This window comes from Tamandua tetradactyla, chromosome 1 (genome assembly GCF_023851605.1).
Source record: "Tamandua tetradactyla isolate mTamTet1 chromosome 1, mTamTet1.pri, whole genome shotgun sequence".
NCBI classification, from domain to species: Eukaryota; Metazoa; Chordata; class Mammalia; order Pilosa; family Myrmecophagidae; genus Tamandua; species Tamandua tetradactyla.
Window position 1 is genome coordinate 147,195,522 of NC_135327.1, and position 19,676 is coordinate 147,215,197.

The window sequence follows — 19,676 nt, forward strand, 5'->3', positions numbered from 1 at the left end:
ATTATGAAGAATGTGCAAAAGTAGGGGAGAAGAGTCAAAAAGTATTGGGCAACAAAGTAAACGTATATAGCTATGCTGATGAAGTGCCATCCCTACCAAATAAAAACAATGCTTTACATTGTACATGATTAACTCATTAATTCACTCAGCTACCCCCAACTAGTATGTGAACATATAACTTAGGCTGCAGGTGGCTAATTAAAAGGTTTCATGTGACTTAAAGCACACTCAAAATCTCAGGACACTAAGTATATTTAAAAAGTTAATAAGAAACAGTAATGACAGTAAAAGATGACGTATGTACAGCAAAAGATGTAAAATACAGTATTTAGCATATGCCCGCTCTTTATAATATACACTGCCAACACTTCAGTGATTATTACAAGTTAGTTTCCTGATCAATGAACCTGTTTACTTCAAGATTAGTATAATTTAATATTTAATATATTTCACACATATTTGTAAACATCATTGAGAGAGAGATGCAGGAAGTAGAACTCCTACCTGAAATCACCTTCACGGAAATAGGTTGCTTCTGTTGTATGGTTTGAGTGTGATTAAATCTGGCATAACAGATATAGTCTTCACGGGTATCCTCTGGGAGGACATTGGAAAAATAAAGATCTCCATTTAGACCTTGGGAAACCCTCTCACTTTGTGGAAGTCTCTGAAAGGCTGGAGAAAGGCAAAGAGATATCCAAATCGTTCCCCATTATTTACTGCTCACTTTCCAAATTACAAGATGAATGTATCTATATAAACATTTCCATAGCTAATTTTTCAAAACATTCAAATATCTTGAATATTTTTCTCTCAATAAATCTCTCTGAGCAAAAACAAGTAATTGTAAAAAAATGACACATTAAAACTCCTACTGTACTTGCCCAATTTCTCTGGAGGCATTACATTCTGTAAACGTTTTACAGAAAAGGTTTCTGTGGCTTTCCTAATATTTAAATTAGTCCCTAGCTATTAAACACATGCACACATATCTTAGAAAACACATTAAAGAAACTTTCAAGGATGTTTAACAGGGGTAGCATCCACACACACAGAAACCCAATCCTTTGAGAGCATCTCACTGTGAGCTCGGCTCTCTGCTAGGTATCAGGCACAGAGGGTCCCTGCCCAGTTTGAGCTCATGATCTAATTGAAAAGTCAGGCTGTAAAGGGGCAATTAATAATAGGGTATGCTAATGACACTTTAATGCTGCAACCTGCCTTTCAGAAGCCCCCTCCTTCCTCATCTCTTTCAACCTGCTCCTTTTTCTTTTCTGGATTACTTATCATTTTCTAAGTGCTGTATATTTCACCGGTCATATGTATGCTTATTGCCTGTCTCCCTGCACTAGAATTTAAGTTCCAGGACGGCAGAGACCTTGTCAGCTTCTTCCACTGTTGTAGCACTGGAACAGCACCTGGCTCTTACCATGGGCTTCATAAATACTTGCTGAAGGAGGTCTGTATTTACTCTGGCGTCCCAGTTTTAAAACATGACAGTTTACTTAGGCTCAGGTACATTGAAAAGGAAATGTCTAGTCTTTATGATGAGAAGTGGATTAACAACACAGGGAAGTAGGGCCACTTATCTGTACAAGAATTTACGCCTGGTTGGCTAAGAGGCAGTGAGAAAGTATGGCACTTCACAGGGCGCTCTCCAGCCCTGAAGTGGGAGAACTAGGAAGAACTGCACATCCCGGTGGCCTTGGGATGGTTTTGTCTCTTGGGAGGATTTCTCCAATTTGAGTCAAGAAGTCATGCTCCTCCTGCCACAGGTATGCTGTCTACATATCATAAAATCCATAATTATGATTAAAAGCCTGCAGCTCCCTCTGGCAGGAAAAGGTCAGGAAACACGGAGCCAGAGCTTGAAAGCACATTGACCAAGTTCTAGATCAAGATGGGGATTTAGTCGGTGGTTGTGAATCCCTGGTTTTAGTCCATTTGATCCCCAGAGAAAGAACAATTTTTAAAAATAATTCAGAAATATAATATACATTTGTTGAATGATTATAAAGAGTTACATAAGCATACATTTATTCTCCTTTGTTTCTCCTGTTACAGTTTATTGTTGATGGCTGTAAGGTAGATCAAATGAAAGGGAATGGAACCTAACCAGGGCAGTGAGGCTTTTGAGTTCCTCTGCACTATATTAGAAAAAGTGCATGGGGATGTGAATAACTTTATAATGTCATCTTGCAAGTAGAATGCTATACAGGGCATTCTTTTTCTCATATTCTAGATGCAATTCCATTTGAAAGGTACAGACGCTTTGCCAAAAGCCTAAAATATATATAAATGACATAGCCAACTGTAGAATGTGGAAGAAATTAGTTATATATCCAGAAGACACTGAGATTTTTACATGTGATATGTTTCTTTATTAAGCTGAAAGGTCTTCATTCCTGAGTAAGAACTAAGGATTAAATATTGGGCCTCATTTGGCAATGACATTTGTATTATTATTCTGGGAAGCCAGAATAAACTCATTTGTACTTGGTTCGTTATTTATTCTTTCAAAATCTGTAAAAGCTTCCATGTAACAATAGGAAAAATATGTTTGTGCATTCATTTATTTATATATTTATTTTTCATTTCTTTTGTGATACTTTGAATGTTTTCATATAAGAGGGGTTAAAAAATGAAAATTAAATTTTAGGGGCAAAATCTCTTTTTAATAACGTATATAGCCTGTGATTTCTGAGGAAATCATGTCACTGAAAATATAACATATTCCTCATAAATATAGTGAATTTCTTCCCAGCATTTCACCTAAATAACTCTTGTCACAGTCATAGTGGCATCATGTTGCCAAATCCAACAGTAACTTCTCAATCCCCAAGCTACTGAATCTGTCAGGGGCAAACAAACCAGTCATTGTTGAAACCCTCTGGAAACATTTCCTGCGTTTTGTCTCTGGGACCTTGCCCTCTCTTGGTTCTCCTTCTACCTCAGTGCCTCCTCCTTCTCAGCCTGCCTTGTTGGTTCCTTCCTGGCCTCAGTTCCCACCTGCTCTTCACCATGGCACTCACTCCCTGCGTTCACACCCTGCCCATTGCGCTAAGGAGCGCCCATGCACTGAGGATTCATGCAGTGCTAAGTACAGCCCCGAGCCCTCCTCCTGACGCATGTATCTCAGCGCTGCCCACCATCTCTACGTGGAATTTCAACAGCCTCTCAAACACAACACACCCACAAGCCAGGTTTCTTAGTCTGCACGAACTATGTGCTTTCTCAAAGGAACATGCCAACCTATTAGCATGGGGAGTCTCTGAAGGGTAAGGAAAGGCAAACAGGACCCTCATGGACAGGGATTAGGGTGGGCAAATTTGAATTTGCCTAATGGATAACTTCATCTCTCTGAGCCTCAGTGTCTCATCTGAAAGGTGGAAAGAATACTAGAACATACGTCTTAGGGTTGTCATAAAAAAATTAATGAGCTAATCCATGTAAACCCCTTACAAGGGGACTTGCACTTGATAAATACCTAAGAAATGTTAGCTGTTGTTGAGGATTTAAAACAAAAAACATAGCACATCCCAAACAGCTTGCTTTCTACCCCTGGTAAATGGCAATTCCCTTCTACCTCAGTGACTACTGAGGTAAGCACTGCTTCAGTAAATGGCAATTTCCTACCGCCAGCTGTTCACTCTCCAAACCTTACAGTTATGATTAATTCCTCTTTCTCATGTCAACCCACAATGTGTAGGCTCTACCTTCAAAATATATCCAAATTTGACCATTTCCTACTTGCTCTATTGCCCTATCCCTGTCCAAGTCATCACCAACTCTTGTCTAGATTACACCAATGGCCTTTTAACAGGTCCCTCTACTCTCTCTTTTGTCCTCTATATTCTCTACACATAAACCAAAGTGATGCTATTACTATTTAAGTCAGATAAAGTCACATCTTCAATCCTTTATTGTACTTACAGTAAAAGCCTAGCCCTTTCTATTGAGCGTCCACATATTTCTGACCTCTCCTGCTCTCCCCCACTGGCTCACTCAGACTGGCCACATTGGTCTACTTGCTGTTTTTTTTTTACACATACCAGGGATTTACTCTGGTTGTTCCTTTCCACCTAGATATCTATGGGACCTTGGCTTGCACTCTCATTCCTTTAGGTCCCTGCTCAAAGGACATTTTATAAAAGATCTTTCCTTATCACCTTACTTAAGACAGTATTCACTGGCACCACTCTTTTTCTCTCTCACTGTTCTATTTTTCTTCATAGTACTTATGGCCAATAACACATTTTCTGAATGCATTTAATGTCTGTCCCTTCCTCCCACCCCATGCCCCACTGCCTAGACTGTAAACTCAGTGACAGCAGGAAATTAATTGTGTTTATTTACAGCAATGCCTGACACCTAGTAGGTGCTCAATAAAATTTGTTGAGTGAAATGACAGGCTTATCTCAATGACATATTTATTTTTGTTGAGTGAAATGACAGGCTTAGTCTCAATGACATATTTATTTTCCTGAGCCATCTCTAAAACATTCTATAATGTACAGACTCACCAGAGGTAGCAATTTATTATAACAAGTAAACAGTCATGAGAACCTTGAAGAAAGCAAGTTCAAAATTTTAAAACTTACAGTTATCCATCCAGAATATGATCGGTGGTGGTAATCCAATTGGAGGTCTGCAGGGAAGTACTAAAGACTGACCATTTTGAAGTGTTATTGGTTCAAGTTTTTCTTTGGTCCACAATGGTGACCCTATTAAATATAATATTAACTTCTAAGTTATTTCTGCATTGGAAAATAAAAAGCACACTAAAAACAAAGATAAACTAAACTTTTGGGGAAACAGTAATTCAGAATTTATGTACATTAAAATAACTGCAAAACTGTTTTTAAGCACAGTATTGAAAAATTTTAAAAATGACTGCTCATTCAGTAAATTCTGAGTCAGCAATTCTGTGTCTAGGAATTTATACTAAGAAAATCATTAGAAAGGTAGATAATTTCACTACAAGCATGTTCTTTACAAAAAATGGAAAACACTTAAATGTCAAAAGAATATTTGTTAAATAAATAATTGTACATCTGCACATTTTAATGCTCTATCATTCTGTATATACTATAGAGTTATACTTATTGATAGGCTTGCCATGAGAATATACATGATATTTTGATGTCATAAAAGGTTAAGGGAAAAATATTTGAGCAGTAATTATATCTTTGAATGGAAAGAATCATGAATAATTTAAAAATTTCTTTTTGTTTATTTATAATTAATTTTTCTACAATAAACAATATTACACATGGAATTTAAAAAGTTTCTTAAATGACCAGAATTGTAAATTGTCACTTTTCATTGTGTATGTGTGTGTGTGTGTGTGTGCATGCCTTACAATGTAATTTATTGAAAGAAAAGCCTGTCACCTATATATAATTATTTGAAATGATGGTGTGAACAGAGAAGCAACTAAAAGAAGACTTTTTAAACAAAATCTTCATTGTAGAAACTTAGTAATTATTTTAATCTCTTCTGATAAGGTGGCTTTTATACTGCCATGATATCAATGAAATTTACAGACAATAAAGCAGAAAAATTTAGCTGAAGAAAATAATTTATCTAATATACAGTAAAGAACTCCCAAATGATTGCCCTCAATTTGGGATTTTTTATGCTAAAGGAACAGTCAAAGCCTTTGGATAAGTTGGTTTTATATGACAAATTTAGAAGAAATTAAGAGCTTTTGATTTTCAAGCACATCAAGGGCCATAATGGTGCAGTTCTCAGGAATTCACCTAATTCTTCACCAAGTATTTTCAATGTTCTTGAAGGCAACAAGCTTAGAGGAGTCTAGAATGGGAGAGTCATGCACAGCATGATTTGTTGAGGATAAAGCCAAATGGCAGAGGGACAGCACTGAGCTGGCAGAACTGCTGGAAAGGCTCGTGGTAGAAATGGGCTGATCGTGGTGCACCATTCTCACTGTGCACTGCTGTGCTCTCTCAGTTGGGAATGGCTGTATTTGTTCATTCCGTGACGTTCCTCCAGATATGGGTGGCAGAACACTTCTTTCTGGGCATGCTCGGCTTCCAGCGGGAGTTGGTTGTATTCGTTCAGTCTCAGAAGGTGTTCAGATTGAGCTGCTAGCCTCTTTTTGTGGAGCGTGCTTCTTAGTGTTACTGGAGCAAATTCCTCACTCGATGACCTGCTGCTAGATTTCCTTTAGGCATCTGCCATGTTCCTCATTTACTTCCTTCTTGGTATCCCTGAGTTCATCACTTCCTTTTTCTCTTAGAAGTTCTCCCTGCCTTTTGCAGTTCATTAATGTATTACTTTATTAATGCTGTTTGTGTAAGCAAAGCAAATCTACTGCTGTTGGGTTCATTTTGAGTTAGTTCTGGGTGTCCAAGAGGGAGTTTAGGCCTGGCAAGGGCAATTGCCACAAGGAAGGTGAGGATAAGAAGCTTCATGTTTGTCAGGGCAATTATAAAACCAACCAGAAGAAGATACACATAGGATGGAGGTGGGGGAGATCACGATTTTAAAATATATTCTTTTAAGGATTTTGGTACTGACCAATGCAAAGAAAAAAGCCACTACAATATCTAGCTATTGAAGGCATTCTATTTCCAATGAAATTTTAAAACAAATATGTTCAGAGAAACTATCCATTTCATACTGAATTTATTTCCATCTGACCGTAGAAGTTTGCTCATGCATAAGATACATGAGGAACAGCTAATCAGCTCGATTCTGGGAAGAAACATTCTCAGTAGCTGTACGGAAGACATACTGGACTGGCAAAGCATTAGGTTGAACTTGCTGGGATAAGTGTAATAATTTTCAGCAAAAGTAAAGTCAAAACGTGGAAGCAATGCCATCATTTCCCAGTAATAGTATTTGAATGGTTTCACAGATGCCAAGTCTCAGAGAAATTCATTAAAAAGTGTCATGTTTGGCTGACAAATTTCACTTACTGGATGGACGGATGACGATATTATTAGAGATTGCAGCCCCGCGTTCATTCCTTGCTGTGCACTGATATATTCCTTCATAAGTCTCTGCTTTCCCTTCAGTCATGATGTTGATTATGAGGGTTCCTGAGCCAGAATTCATGGTGACTAGAGGATCTTTATCAATGTCAAAATGAGTCCCATTGCGTGTCCAGGAGAAACTGTCGAACAAATAAAGGGTTAAGCTTATTAATGATCTAGAAAATTAGGCTTACTTACACTTGAACAAATTCCTGCAAATTATTAGTGGATGTCTAGAAATAATTACTAGATTTTAATATTCAGTAAAAGAGCAATAGGCCCATCCCTAAAATGTTTCATTGAATCACAACTTAGAAAATAGTGCTGGCTATACATTTTAAGATGCATGTCTTCATTTGAACTTGCCCAAGTCTCACTCAATAAGGAAATCATGCCCACAAATTGCCTGTCAATTTTTCAAAGGAAATACAAGTAGCAGGTCGCCCAGGCACACACTCTTAGAGCTTTATTAGCATTTTTATTGTAAACTCCATTGTTCATTGAGTTGATAACCTGTCTATAAAGATTTGCTTTGGGCTGAAATGTGACAAGAAAGGCCTTTGCAAGAACTATATATATATATACACACACACACACACACACACTTAAAATCAATCAGACAGATTTTGAGTTTCCAAAATGCAAAACGTAGGTTGGGAGTAGGGGAAGAGATATGAGTTCATTGGTGTTTTAAATGTTGGTTAATAAAAGTGATTATATTATATAAAATATATTTGGAGAATTTTCAATTCTGAGATAGCTTTGTGAATTCCTTAGGAAGATTCCAAATTGCTAACTGAGACTATTCTTTCTCTGCTTTATTCAAATAAAAGGTTGTCTTCGGAATGACAGTGTTCGTGTAATTAGCTTATAACTAGTTGCAAATGAACAATGGTCATGCGCATGCAGAGGCGGGGTCTTTAAACTTCCCAGTTTTCCAGGCCCATTTGAATTTCCCTACCCACTGCTTGTCCTTACAGCAGTAGCGGTCACAACACGGAGGACGGGGCTTGTGGTACCTAGTGCGTAGATCCCAGGGATGCTGCTATATATACTACAGTTCACATGACAGCCTCCCACAACAAAGAATTATCTAGTCCAAAATATCAATAGTTTTGAGGTTAAGAAACCCTACCCTACAGAGAGGGAAGAGGTATTAAATGAAATGTGAAGCTGAAGAGGAACTCCATCAAAGGACACCACAGCAGAGCTTGAGTGATAGAGGATTTCCAGTACTAACAGCAGAATGTATTGCTTTGAGGAAACCTTTCATGGGAGTTTCTGACATACTTAGGTATTCACTACCAGTTGATTCTTTCTCAGGTGCTAATCTGTAATAGCTTAGCAAGGTCTGTAACAGACAAACTCAGAAATAAAATATTTAGAAACTTTTACTTCTTTACTGCTTAACAATCCATACTACTTATTAATAGCAATCCCACTCTCCAAAATTCCGGCACATCATTGCACAAATTAAAGATCACCTACTAATTACCTGTGTGACCTTGGATAATTTATTTAGCATTACTGGGCTTTAGTCTTCCCATTTGTAAAGTTTATTGGTTGGAACAATATATGTCCCTCTCAACTCTAAAATACTCTGCTGTGCTCATGCCAAGATCCATATGGAGAGTGCTGAATACTTAACTCTGCCAAGTTTGGAAAACCTGTTAGAACAATATATAGACCATTCTGGAGCTAAAAGAGATCTTAGACGTCATCAAATTCATTTTACAGACGAGGAAACAGGCACAGATAAAAATGATCTGTTCATGTTATAAGGCCTCCAATGTCACAACCAGGATTAGAAGACTCTTTCCACATCTCTCACAATGTTTTAGCACTTTGCAGAAAGATATGAGTATAGAAATGAAATAATCAGGTTTTTTAAGAAGAACAAACTGATGTTAATTAAGCAGATAGACAAAACTTAAAAATGATACTTTAGAGATATACAGGACCTGAGAAATTAACTTCAGTGCCAGGGGAGATGCTTAGAGGCAGCCAAGAGTAATCCAGTCACATGCTGGGAATTATTCAACCAAGAAATAAAGTACTCTATATGTTCTACCTTATTCTACAGAAATCTCCTAACTTAATTTCAATACTATAATAAAGCAAAAAGCACACCCACCTTGGAGGAGGTTTCCCTTTTGCCTCACACTGGATTACAATGTTTTCCCGAGGATCAATAATATAATCTTTTGGAGACTGTTGAGTGATGGTTGGAGGTTGAACCACTTAATTGTAGAAAGAACAATATAAAGAAATAAACCATTTAATATCATAGTAACAATAATTTTTTTCACTTGCCCTAGACTAAATATGCTGTATGTTTTTAGTAGTTTCTACTGTGACGGCACACACTTCAGTAGATTTTCAACTTAAAGACTTCTAAAGCTACTAAGTTAAGGCAAAACTTCCTTTTTAGTAACTTTATAGGCACTCAAAAAGTCCATATTTCCATATTTCCTTAAAGTTTGAGGAAATAATGACCAGTTCAAGCCTAACACTATGATAGTTTCTTTTCTGATGTAACAATGAGAAATTCTCCTGAAGGATACTTTGGTTGAATGAAATTTAAATTAGGAGGTAAGTTTGCATCTTACTTATAAAAGAGTAACTCACTTGTAGTTCATCATTGAGAAAATGTTAAGATAACATACTTTGGGAATTAAATTTGAGAAGTTAATATTTAAAAGATTGAATGGGAGACTCGACATGTTTTATTAGAGGTAGGTAAATTAGAAACAAAGATAAAATAATATTATTTAGAAGATAAATGCAATTGGGAGTTCTTTATTATAGGAGTCAAAATTTCCATTGTACTCTCCAAAGTGATATCTGATCGTTCATTAAGAAATGAGGGGGAAATCACTCTGATGCAGAAAAATGTAGTCTGAAGAGATCCGGTATGTATACTTCTAACATCTGCCAAATGTCTCCAAAATCAACGTATCCTTCTCCTTGTGAAATCAGAATCAGAGAGTGTTAGAGAAGGAGGGGACTGAAGAAATAATGTGGCTCTCAACTGGGGGTAATGGTTGGAGACATTTTTGACCTTCACAGCTTGAGTGACGGAGTGCTACTGATATCAAGTAGGCAGAGGCAGGGATGTGTTAAACATCCTTTGATGCTTAGGACAGTCCCTCATCAAAGACTTATCTGGCCCTCATTATCACTAGTGCCAAGCTGGGAAACCCCAGCATGGACCACAATGGTGCAGTGGCCTTGCTCCAGTATGCTTTCCCCTGCAACATGCAACTTTTCCCAAGGTGCTCTCTCCATCTCTCACTCTCCCATCCTTTACTGCTGCATCTGAAATGCTGGATCATCTCAGTTTTTCACTTTCTGGATCATCTCTTTTCTCTTCACCCACTTTCTGTGTTTCCTTTGTGAAACCTCTTATACGTGCCAACCAAGCATTTCCCAAAGGTTAGTCATTGCTCTGTACTCTTTGTCCCTCCTTACTGTCATTAATGGTTGCCAGGGCTAGTAACCTCCATGTTTAATGTCTTATAAATCTGCAAACGTGGTTCTGTTCTCTTGCCTTCTCCAGACATCTCTTACTAAATATCCAAATTAACACCCGAAGTATAGATCAGAAGCTAAACTCATTACTGTCATCATTTATTGTGTGCCTATTATATGTAGGATACCGGACAATATCAATTTCCTATCCCTGCAGCAATATCTGGTCCTCTCCTCATCCTCCAACTAAGCCAGCTGTTCTTCACAGCCTCCAGGACATGCAGGAAACCCTCATTCTTCTAGCCTCTTCAGTTTCCAGTGCTGGCTAGCAGTTTGGTCTGGTGGCTAAGAATTTATCAGTTTGTTTCTTCCTAGCTATGAAACCTCAAGTTAATATGTGTAAATCTTAGCTTTCTCAGGGGAAAAATGGAGTTTAAAAATACTACCTACCTTCTAGGGTAGCTGGGTAGGTAAAATAAACAGTTTGTGTAAAATTCTTAGTACATGCCAATGCTATAATGATTCAGTGATCTTAACTATTCTTTCATTATTATTATTATCATTTTTATTTGGCCTTCTTTCAGCTTTATGTGATTCTTAAAACCCTAGGAATACAAAGTTTGGTCTGAAAGAAAGAAGCCTGGCATTCCATGCCCTGGAATGGTGGCTATCAGTGGGTGGGTTAGGGGAATCTTAGGAGCATCTCAGTCCAGTTTCTTGCACTTTGATAGGAGTGCTAGCGATGCAGACTTGGCGGTTTCAAATGCAAGGCTTCTATCCATGTGCCTGCGGCAGAATTAGTTTAGACGCAGCTCCTCACTGCTAGCAGTTGACAGCCTGCAAGTACCCTTTTGAGCGGTGCTTAGGTCACCTGACTACTAACAAACGCTTTGCAATAATAAAGGGAACAAGTGATTTTACATAGTTTTCCTGGTGAATCCAATATAAAAGAAATTTCAAATGCCTGAAAACTGACTACTTTGTAGTTAGAGGGGATGCTACCCAATTGTCAGGGACAGCAGAGAATTTTGCTTGGAGTAAGCCACTCAGAAACGAAGGGAATGGAGACTGCTTGTCTTTTGCACACTTCAACGCAATTTTCAGATTCACTGGGCTGTTATACAGATGCCATCTAGACAAATAGTGGTCTAAATAGTCATTGTGCATGCACCCATCTTCTAAAAGATTCCAAAAGATGTCTTTATTACATCATTTAATAGCATTTAGAATCAGATTCTAATTCTCCCTAAATGTTGTGAATTTTCTCATTGAGTTACATCAGATATGAATGAAGCTTAGGAGTTAGTAGAGCAGTGTATCAGTAAAAGAAAAAGAGCAATAACCAAATATTCAGAATTCATGCAGGTGATGCATTAAATTTGCTTCTTGGTATAAAAATGCAATGTTAAGCCACAGTAAATACACATGCTTAAAAAGACACCAGCCACAAAACATACAATTGTGTATTTAATTCACAGTATTAATAAACAAAGACGTGGTCAATTTTTCACACTGCCTAGTAATTTATAGGAAGACACTTACAATCTTCAAGAAGTTTTGCTTTTTCCCCATCAATATCAGCAGGTGAGTGGGCAAATAGGATTAAAGAAAACCAAATGTTAGTAATAAGAATGTTAGAACTCTAAAGATCAAAGGTGCATCTGTCTATCTGATTTGACTGCCTCAAAAAACAGTATGGTGTAGGTTCAGTTGTGAATTTATGAGAGAAAGAAACTTGCATTAATGGTTTTACTTCCTCCTGCAGCAGCTATTCACATAAACATATGGAACAACAATAGTAATGCTGTAGGCAAAAATGGTTCTTCCAAGAATAGGAATGGCTAATCCATTCCATACATGCATTGGACAAGTAATTATGTTCAATTTGAAAAATTGCTGAAATCTACAATTAATCTGAGTTGTCACTTACTGAGTAGTGTCTGATCCTATTATCTCAGACATCACTATGCACATGATAATAATACCTAATAATAGGACATTACTACAATGCTTTATGTGAGTAAGCCCAACAATGATTTTAAATTTTTATATTTCCATGGTTAATCACAAAGTCAGCAATTGAACTTTTCAAACTGTTATTACGTTTCTGCTTCAGAATTCCTCAGTCACCCAGGGGTTGCTGGTGCCCTCACTGAGAAGTAGCTCATGTGCTAGAGAAGGGGTGCAAAGAATAGGGGCAGGGAGGAAATTACATTAGCATGCAATTCAAACGATTCCACAGTGCTGCCTGTCATTACTGCTTGCAGAGGTTAATGTAGGAGCGCTGGGTTATCCATGACTTTCTTTTCATTGTCGTTATGCCTCTTCCCCATTAGCAGCGATAATTGAGTTAGCCGTAGGTGACTGTTTCCCTCTGATTGTTAGCTTGAGCAGCCAGATTAAGGGAGAATATATTTAACACAAGAGAAAACAAAAGAATTTCTCTCCAGTGCTTTCCTTTCTCCCATGTATCTTGTAAGGCAAATGCTTACTTAGGCAACCCCACCCCAATGAACTTAAGCATTGTGTGTGTGTGTGTGTATATATATACATACACACACACACATATATATATAGTTGAAACCATATGTAGTTTCATAATATATATGGTTGAAACTACATATATGTATAAACATATAAAGAGTTGAAACTATATATATATATATGTTTGAACATTGAAATTAAGGTCATTGTATTCATATTTTTTAAAAATAAGATATTGCATTTTATTGTACTTTAGATTATAATGGCACAACAAAAGGAAGTCTGCAAAGTGTGGAGCAAACCATAGCTCTTTTTAATGTCTCCCCCACTGGCAGTTGCAACCTCTATAGCAAAAAATGACATCCCTACAGTTGAATAGCCCCAGGAAAGTGCTATCTTCCTTGCACCTTGGTAAGCTTGCCAAACAGATGTTCTATTCAGGAAGCTAATGGATTTAAAGAGGTCATGCAGATTAGGGATAAAGGATAAATCAATCCTAAAGTACAGTAATTGTCCAGATTTGAAATTCTGCTTTCCATTGCAGGATAAGTGACCAGTTGGAACCTAGAATTATCTTTATTGTTTATGAAGAGGCCGCTCAGACCAGAGAGAGTACAGCATATAGTTACTATAAGGAGAAAGTGGGCTAACATAGCTGTTGTTTGTTCTATTTTAGCATTTTTGAAGATTATTTGCCTTAATCTCAAAATTTGCATCTTGGTCTTTGATGATTTTTTTTTTTTAAATCAAAGACGACTATTCAATAGGCTTTAGATTTAGACACACTTCCTAGTTCTTGACTCACATTTAAAATTCATGATTAGAAAGTAAAATTTTCCTTGTCTGAGTCCAGAGAAATGAGTTTTGTATGGTTTGGGGATAAAAAGGAGATAGGCTGGTGGAATGACCATCCACAATCTTTTCTAGGGCACCCTCCGTATATGAAGGGGGAAGGTGGAGAAGTGGAGAGGCCATGACTGGGGAATTCTCATTTATCATTTTAAAGTGATTCATATTATTTTCTTGAAAACTATGGAACTATTGGGAGGATCCGGGCAGCAGCAAAATTCACTCCTTCTCAGGCTAAATCCCCCATGGTACACAAAAGGCACCTGATGGGGAGAAGGATAATGATAGGGAAAGGACAATCTGTCTGTTTCAATAGCCATTTCCATGTGGTGATTCTTTATAAACACCAGGTGCTGAAGGTAAAAGCCAAATTAAGTTTGATTTGCCTTTCAGTATCACACAGACTTTCTCCATTCACATGGTTGAGAGTGATGGTGAATGCCGGGGGAGTTTTTGACTCCTAGGCCCAACAGCTTCAAAACGCTGATACTTACGATCAAGAGGTACTTCCAGTGCACTCATCATCTGGCACAGGAAGAGAATCAGGGGCACTGTGCCTGCAGATAAATGCTTCTTTCTCGACATTATTTTTAGTTGCATTAGCTTAACTCCAGCTGAGACCCACAAACTGAATTTCCTTTATCTCTTTCTCAAAAGATTTTGGGTGAAGTTTAAATAATCTTCATGCAGGGAACTGAAAAAAAAAGATAGAAAAAAATTAATAATTATAATGTATTAAAAAGAAAGAAATGGAGAGCAGAAGTCTGTAGAACAGAAAATCAGCCCTGTATTATACATGAACTCTAAAAGGGAGCTAACTTTTAAACATTTAACTCTCAAGACTGGAATAATCATTTATTCATAAATCAGCTAAAACCAGTTCAGAAATATTTGTTGCAATGTAAAGCAAAAATCTTTCTACTTAACACCCTCATGTTTTTCCATTTTAAATACATCTACGTGCTCTAGGAGGCCAAGATATTTTTCCTAATAGATCAGGAAAACTTGGCTATTAAGCCAGTTAGACAGTGATCCTTGTCCATTCTAGAGTTTATTTCTGGGACATTCAGGGCTTTGTTGCAAATTTGCCTCAAACCCAAAACACTGGTTTACTAGTTGAACCATTGACAATTCAGACTTCTCTTCACTCTTCACTTAGACCATGGAAATAGACAGAGCTGGGCTCTGAGTGCCATGGTTTCCTCTACATAGTTATCGATCTTAACATTGTGGAATTAATTTTTTTCTAAGGTGACTTCTTTGGTCAAATATTGTAAATAGTCATAATGGGACCTACCAAATATAGTTTGATATATCCTTAAACAGATATTCAACAAACCTCAATGATCTGGCCTCATTTATATTACCATTCATTTCTCCTATATTCATATAACTATTTTGTTTGATGGTTTGTTTCTGCTTTTCTTTCTTGGATTGATCAATTGATCTGCTTTGAATTCTCCTACCTTCCTGCCTCTGTCTATTCTATTCCTTGTACTTCAAATGCCTTCTCCATCATATTTCTTTCTTTCTTTTTTTTGGGTGCATGGTCCAGGAATCAAACCCGGGTCTCCCTCATGAAAGGCGAGCATTTCTACCACTGAACCACCCATGCACCCTCCATCATATTTCTTTATCAAGATTCAACCTCTCTTTTATACATCAGCTAAAAGGTCATCTCTAAGAAGCCTTGGCTGATCACCCAAACTAAAAATCATCTCATCCCCATAAGAATTCCTAAACTTCCTTGTTTTAATCATCACCTTTATTAGATAGATAAGCAGACAGATGAGTGAGTATTATTTTTGTGCACATGCTATCTCCCCCGTCCTTCAGGCACTTGTTCTTGTGTCCCTCTCCTATTGCCTAATACATGCCTTGCTCATGGAAGTGCTCACTGTACACTGGAGAGTATGAGACCAAGCAAAGAATATAAAACCCTGTCCCACAGTAAACTCCTACCTGGAACAGCAAGTTTAATCATGTCTTCTCATTGTTCAGAGAAGTGGGGGTGACAAATGGCTCTCACAAGGAGACAGGAGGTTGTTATTATCATGCACTGGGGGAGTTCCCACAAGCTTAATTACTGAATTATTTGGGTAATTATTTTATAATGTCCATCTTTCCCATTAAACTACAAGTCTTCTAAGGACAAATATCCTGTTCACCACTGTACCTCCAAAGTCCACTGCAGTGCCTGCTGCATGGTAGGTAGTCCATAAGTGTTTGTGGGGAAAAAAATGAATGAAGGCAGGAAAGGGAAAAGAAGGGGACATATAAGATCCTGAAGATTAGGTTGCATCCAAATAGGCAGTCTGACTGCAATCTTCCAAGGCTATATTTATATTTATACTACCTGGTTTGAAAACCAAACTCTACTGTCAGTATCGTCAAATTGGTTATAATAACATGTCTGTGTATGGAATAAAGCTTAGATATGTAAAAGGAAAATGAAACAAGCTTGACAACGTGTTTTACTAGCAATTGAGTTTTAATTAAAACTGGTTAAAAATTTAATGGGACACTAACTTGCCAAACAAATACAGAAAAAGAACTTAATATACTAAACATAAACATTATACTAAAATAAATATTATTTTGTGAGTGAAACATCCAGTAGACTATATGCTATGTGGTTTCATTTAAGAGCCAGGAAATCTGTTCTTTCACAGTATAATATATTAGCCTTTATGTCCATTAGAATCAAGAAGCAGGTAGAGAAGCTCGCCCAACCACTGCTGACCAAAATACACAACAGACTTTCTATGTATGCATAGCACATTTATATCATTCACCATGATTTACTTAGGTTGCTTACGCTCGTTCTGTGAAAACACTAATTCTGAATTCACACATAAACTTCAGGAAAATACAATAAATGACAGCGATGTAGATCCCTTGGAAACAAGTTACAATTAATGCAAACATACTGCACATATTGAGAGAAAATAAATGGCATACCTCTTTGATTTGTATGTCACACAAATTGAGTGAATTCAGTTTAAGTGCCTCACTCCCCTAATACCTGCTGGAGAAATAAAATACTTTCTAAACGATGTACTAATAAATTGTAATGTCTGCAATATTTTAAACAGCTACATACAATTCTATGTTATAAGTTCTTTATTGATTACTTATTTTGCCTGGATGACTTAACTGTTCATCCTTTGAAATAGAGAAAACTTTTAGGCAGCTTCATATCAAAGAAAGCATCCCTCAACCTGTGGTACCTTTTCAGAAAACACATGGGATAGAATATCGCACCTTAAACGACAGTGTTTTGTAAAGAAAAAAATGCAAAATTTGAGAAAGCACTTACTTAAAAAGACATGAATAAATCCTCACAATGTTGGGAGGGCATGAACTAAGACAAGTAAAGCTGTGATTTCTCTTCAAAAGCTGCAAGTTAACTGCAAGATTAGCTTAAAAATCATCTCCAGTGTAGGTTCTGTTTGGGGAGGACAAAGCAAAAGCCCAGCCCATCCTCAGACTCCTGCCTGTGGAAAATCACTCACTCCTCCTAGTGTGCCATTGTGGGGTAAGAAATGAATGCCCAAGGACAGGATTAGGTCCCCAACACTCAGTCAAACTGAAAATCAAATATAGCCAAAGAAAATTGAGCTTTTGCTCAGTAGGAGTAATGTACTCTGCACATCTCACAAAGGAAAACCATTGCTTTTGCACTCTCAATATTGATGTCAGAGCACTGTCTTTGAGGAGCCAATGTGCTTGTACTTTACCCTGGAAAATGATGGCCACTCTCCCTTAAATGAAAACCACTCACTAAAACTAAATTGTGCAATTATAGTAAAATGAATAGCATTCCAGTTTGAAATAGCAGCATCATGTTTAGCCAAGGCTAAGAACTGGTTAATGAAGTATAGCTTATAATTTGCAAAAATCATCACAGAAATTTTAAAGTATATCTGAATGAGACAAATGGTCAGTTTACTTTCTGAATATAAATCACCCTGATATTTAAAACCACATATATTATGAAAAGGATCCATATGATGATTTAAACAGTACTGGTTGTTAATATTTCATTTCACTTTACTTCCTTCAAAGAAAATTTTCAAATGTTTACCCACAGAAACTGTAAAACAGAAGGGGAAAAATACCTTCCTTCTTAGTAAGCTTTTCACAATTAGAAAGGAAATGAAATTCAAAGTTTCCTTATTTCTTTTTGCCTAAAATTACTATTAAACCATAGGGTAACTGTTCCTTGAGCTATTTACTATATATTCCAAAAGAAAACCTAAAGTTTTGGCAAAGGATTAATACCAACTGAGAAAGACAGCTCTAATGTTGATTACTTTAGAGGTCTTGTCATTAGAAAATAAAATAAAATCTGTTTTTCTCTCAAGTGAAAGATGAAGTTATTTTAATTTTAAAAAGTATCAGCTCTTTAGCAGAATTGGAAGGCCATGCATTACTTACCAATTCATTCTTCTCTGTTTGTGCTTTTCAGCATCCCAATACCAGTGATTCAATGCTGGCCTCACCACGTAACATGATCTACAGACTCTCTCAGCCAATAAACAAATATGCTTATGTGACTGGACACCCTTTGACACATTAATTATTGCTCTGAGACCCATCAGTGGATGGCTTCTGACTGGATAATTGAATGTGACATCATTTAGACAGTGAAAGAAATCTTTCAGCAGTTAACTCGGGAATGGTCATCTTTTATATTTTATGAATATCTATCACACACATTAACACCCATACCTGACCCATCCTTGTGTTTTTCAATCACAGATTTTGAGTCTGATATTATGGAGGGAAAGTTAGAGAGAAATGGACCATGACTAAGCATAATTGCTGTATCACAAAGTCACAATTACAACCACACAAATACACAACCACAATGCACCCCAGAAAGAAGCAGTCTGGGATTATGTGACTATGGAGATTGTGATGATCTCAGTCCACAAGAAAAACTGTGTGAAGAAGAATCAAGGTATGCATTTGTAATTTCACCCTAATGCAAAGCACTACTGAACAGTGGTGCTTCTGCAAGGAATCTGGTAGCTGAAACCTGGAAAAACACTTTAGGAAAAGTGAACAACTAAGAAGGGGTTTTTACCCAAATAACAGATAACAGAACACACCGATATTATTTCAATCATCAATTGTCAGAGGATTATAATAGTCAGTTATAATATAACTATCTTATCTGATATTCATAAAAACTATAGGAAATAGGAAAACAGTTATTATTAGAATCATTTATTATCCCCATTTTGTTGACAAAAATATAATAGTCATAATGGCTATATTCACTGAGCGCTCTCTGTGCACTAGGAACTGGGCTAAGTGTCCTCTATTTATTAATTTATCTAATCCTTTCAACAACCCCAAAGGTCAGTTGTATCATATTTACCAATTTACTGATAAGGAATCTGAGGGCAGGATGTAAAGCCACCTGCAATAGGATATACACAGACTGTGTGAAGAACCAGAGCTCTAGGTCTGGAAAGTTCTGGAGCTTTCACCTCACATTGCCACAGCAGAGAGGATTCTACCATTTCTCTCACTCCCATATCTTCTTATTTTGAATTTAGCCAATAAGCTATCTGAATTACCAAATTTAGCTACCAAAGCTAAAAAAAAAAAAAAAACAAAGGCTAATGGCTTCTGAATATCTACAGTGACCCTTTTAGTGCTGCCCACACCATAGTTTTGGGGGTCTCTGTATATTAGTCTCTATGGGGAATAGTGCTCCTGGAGTTGTACCATATGCTGACCATAGCCTTTCAAAGAAACAGCAAGTTAGGACAATGTAGACAAGATACACTTTTCAAAAGTTAATTTCAAAAATACACTTTCAGAAGTTAGTTTCAAAAGGAGGCAATATACATATAT

The 19,676-nt window shown here is 37.0% G+C and overlaps 1 protein-coding gene across 9 annotated transcripts in view; it reads right to left on the reverse strand.

Annotated features, from left to right (window-relative positions):
* Window positions 1–19,676, reverse strand: part of NRCAM (neuronal cell adhesion molecule) — a 331,134-nt gene that overhangs the window by 62,898 nt on the left and 248,560 nt on the right. For 7 of the 9 annotated variants that reach the window (XM_077167345.1, XM_077167420.1, XM_077166964.1 and 4 more), the window contains exons 4-9: window positions 16,767–16,833; window positions 14,300–14,499; window positions 9,136–9,241; window positions 6,945–7,141; window positions 4,602–4,724; window positions 505–675 (exon numbers count right to left, since the gene is read on the reverse strand). In XM_077167345.1, the coding sequence (XP_077023460.1) occupies window positions 505–675; window positions 4,602–4,724; window positions 6,945–7,141; window positions 9,136–9,241; window positions 14,300–14,405 (703 nt within the window). In that variant the 5' untranslated portion in view covers window positions 14,406–14,499; window positions 16,767–16,833. The remainder of the gene's footprint in view (window positions 1–504; window positions 676–4,601; window positions 4,725–6,944; window positions 7,142–9,135; window positions 9,242–14,299; window positions 14,500–16,766; window positions 16,834–19,676) is intronic. The other 2 variants (XM_077167096.1, XM_077167036.1) reach the window with 1 other exon arrangement.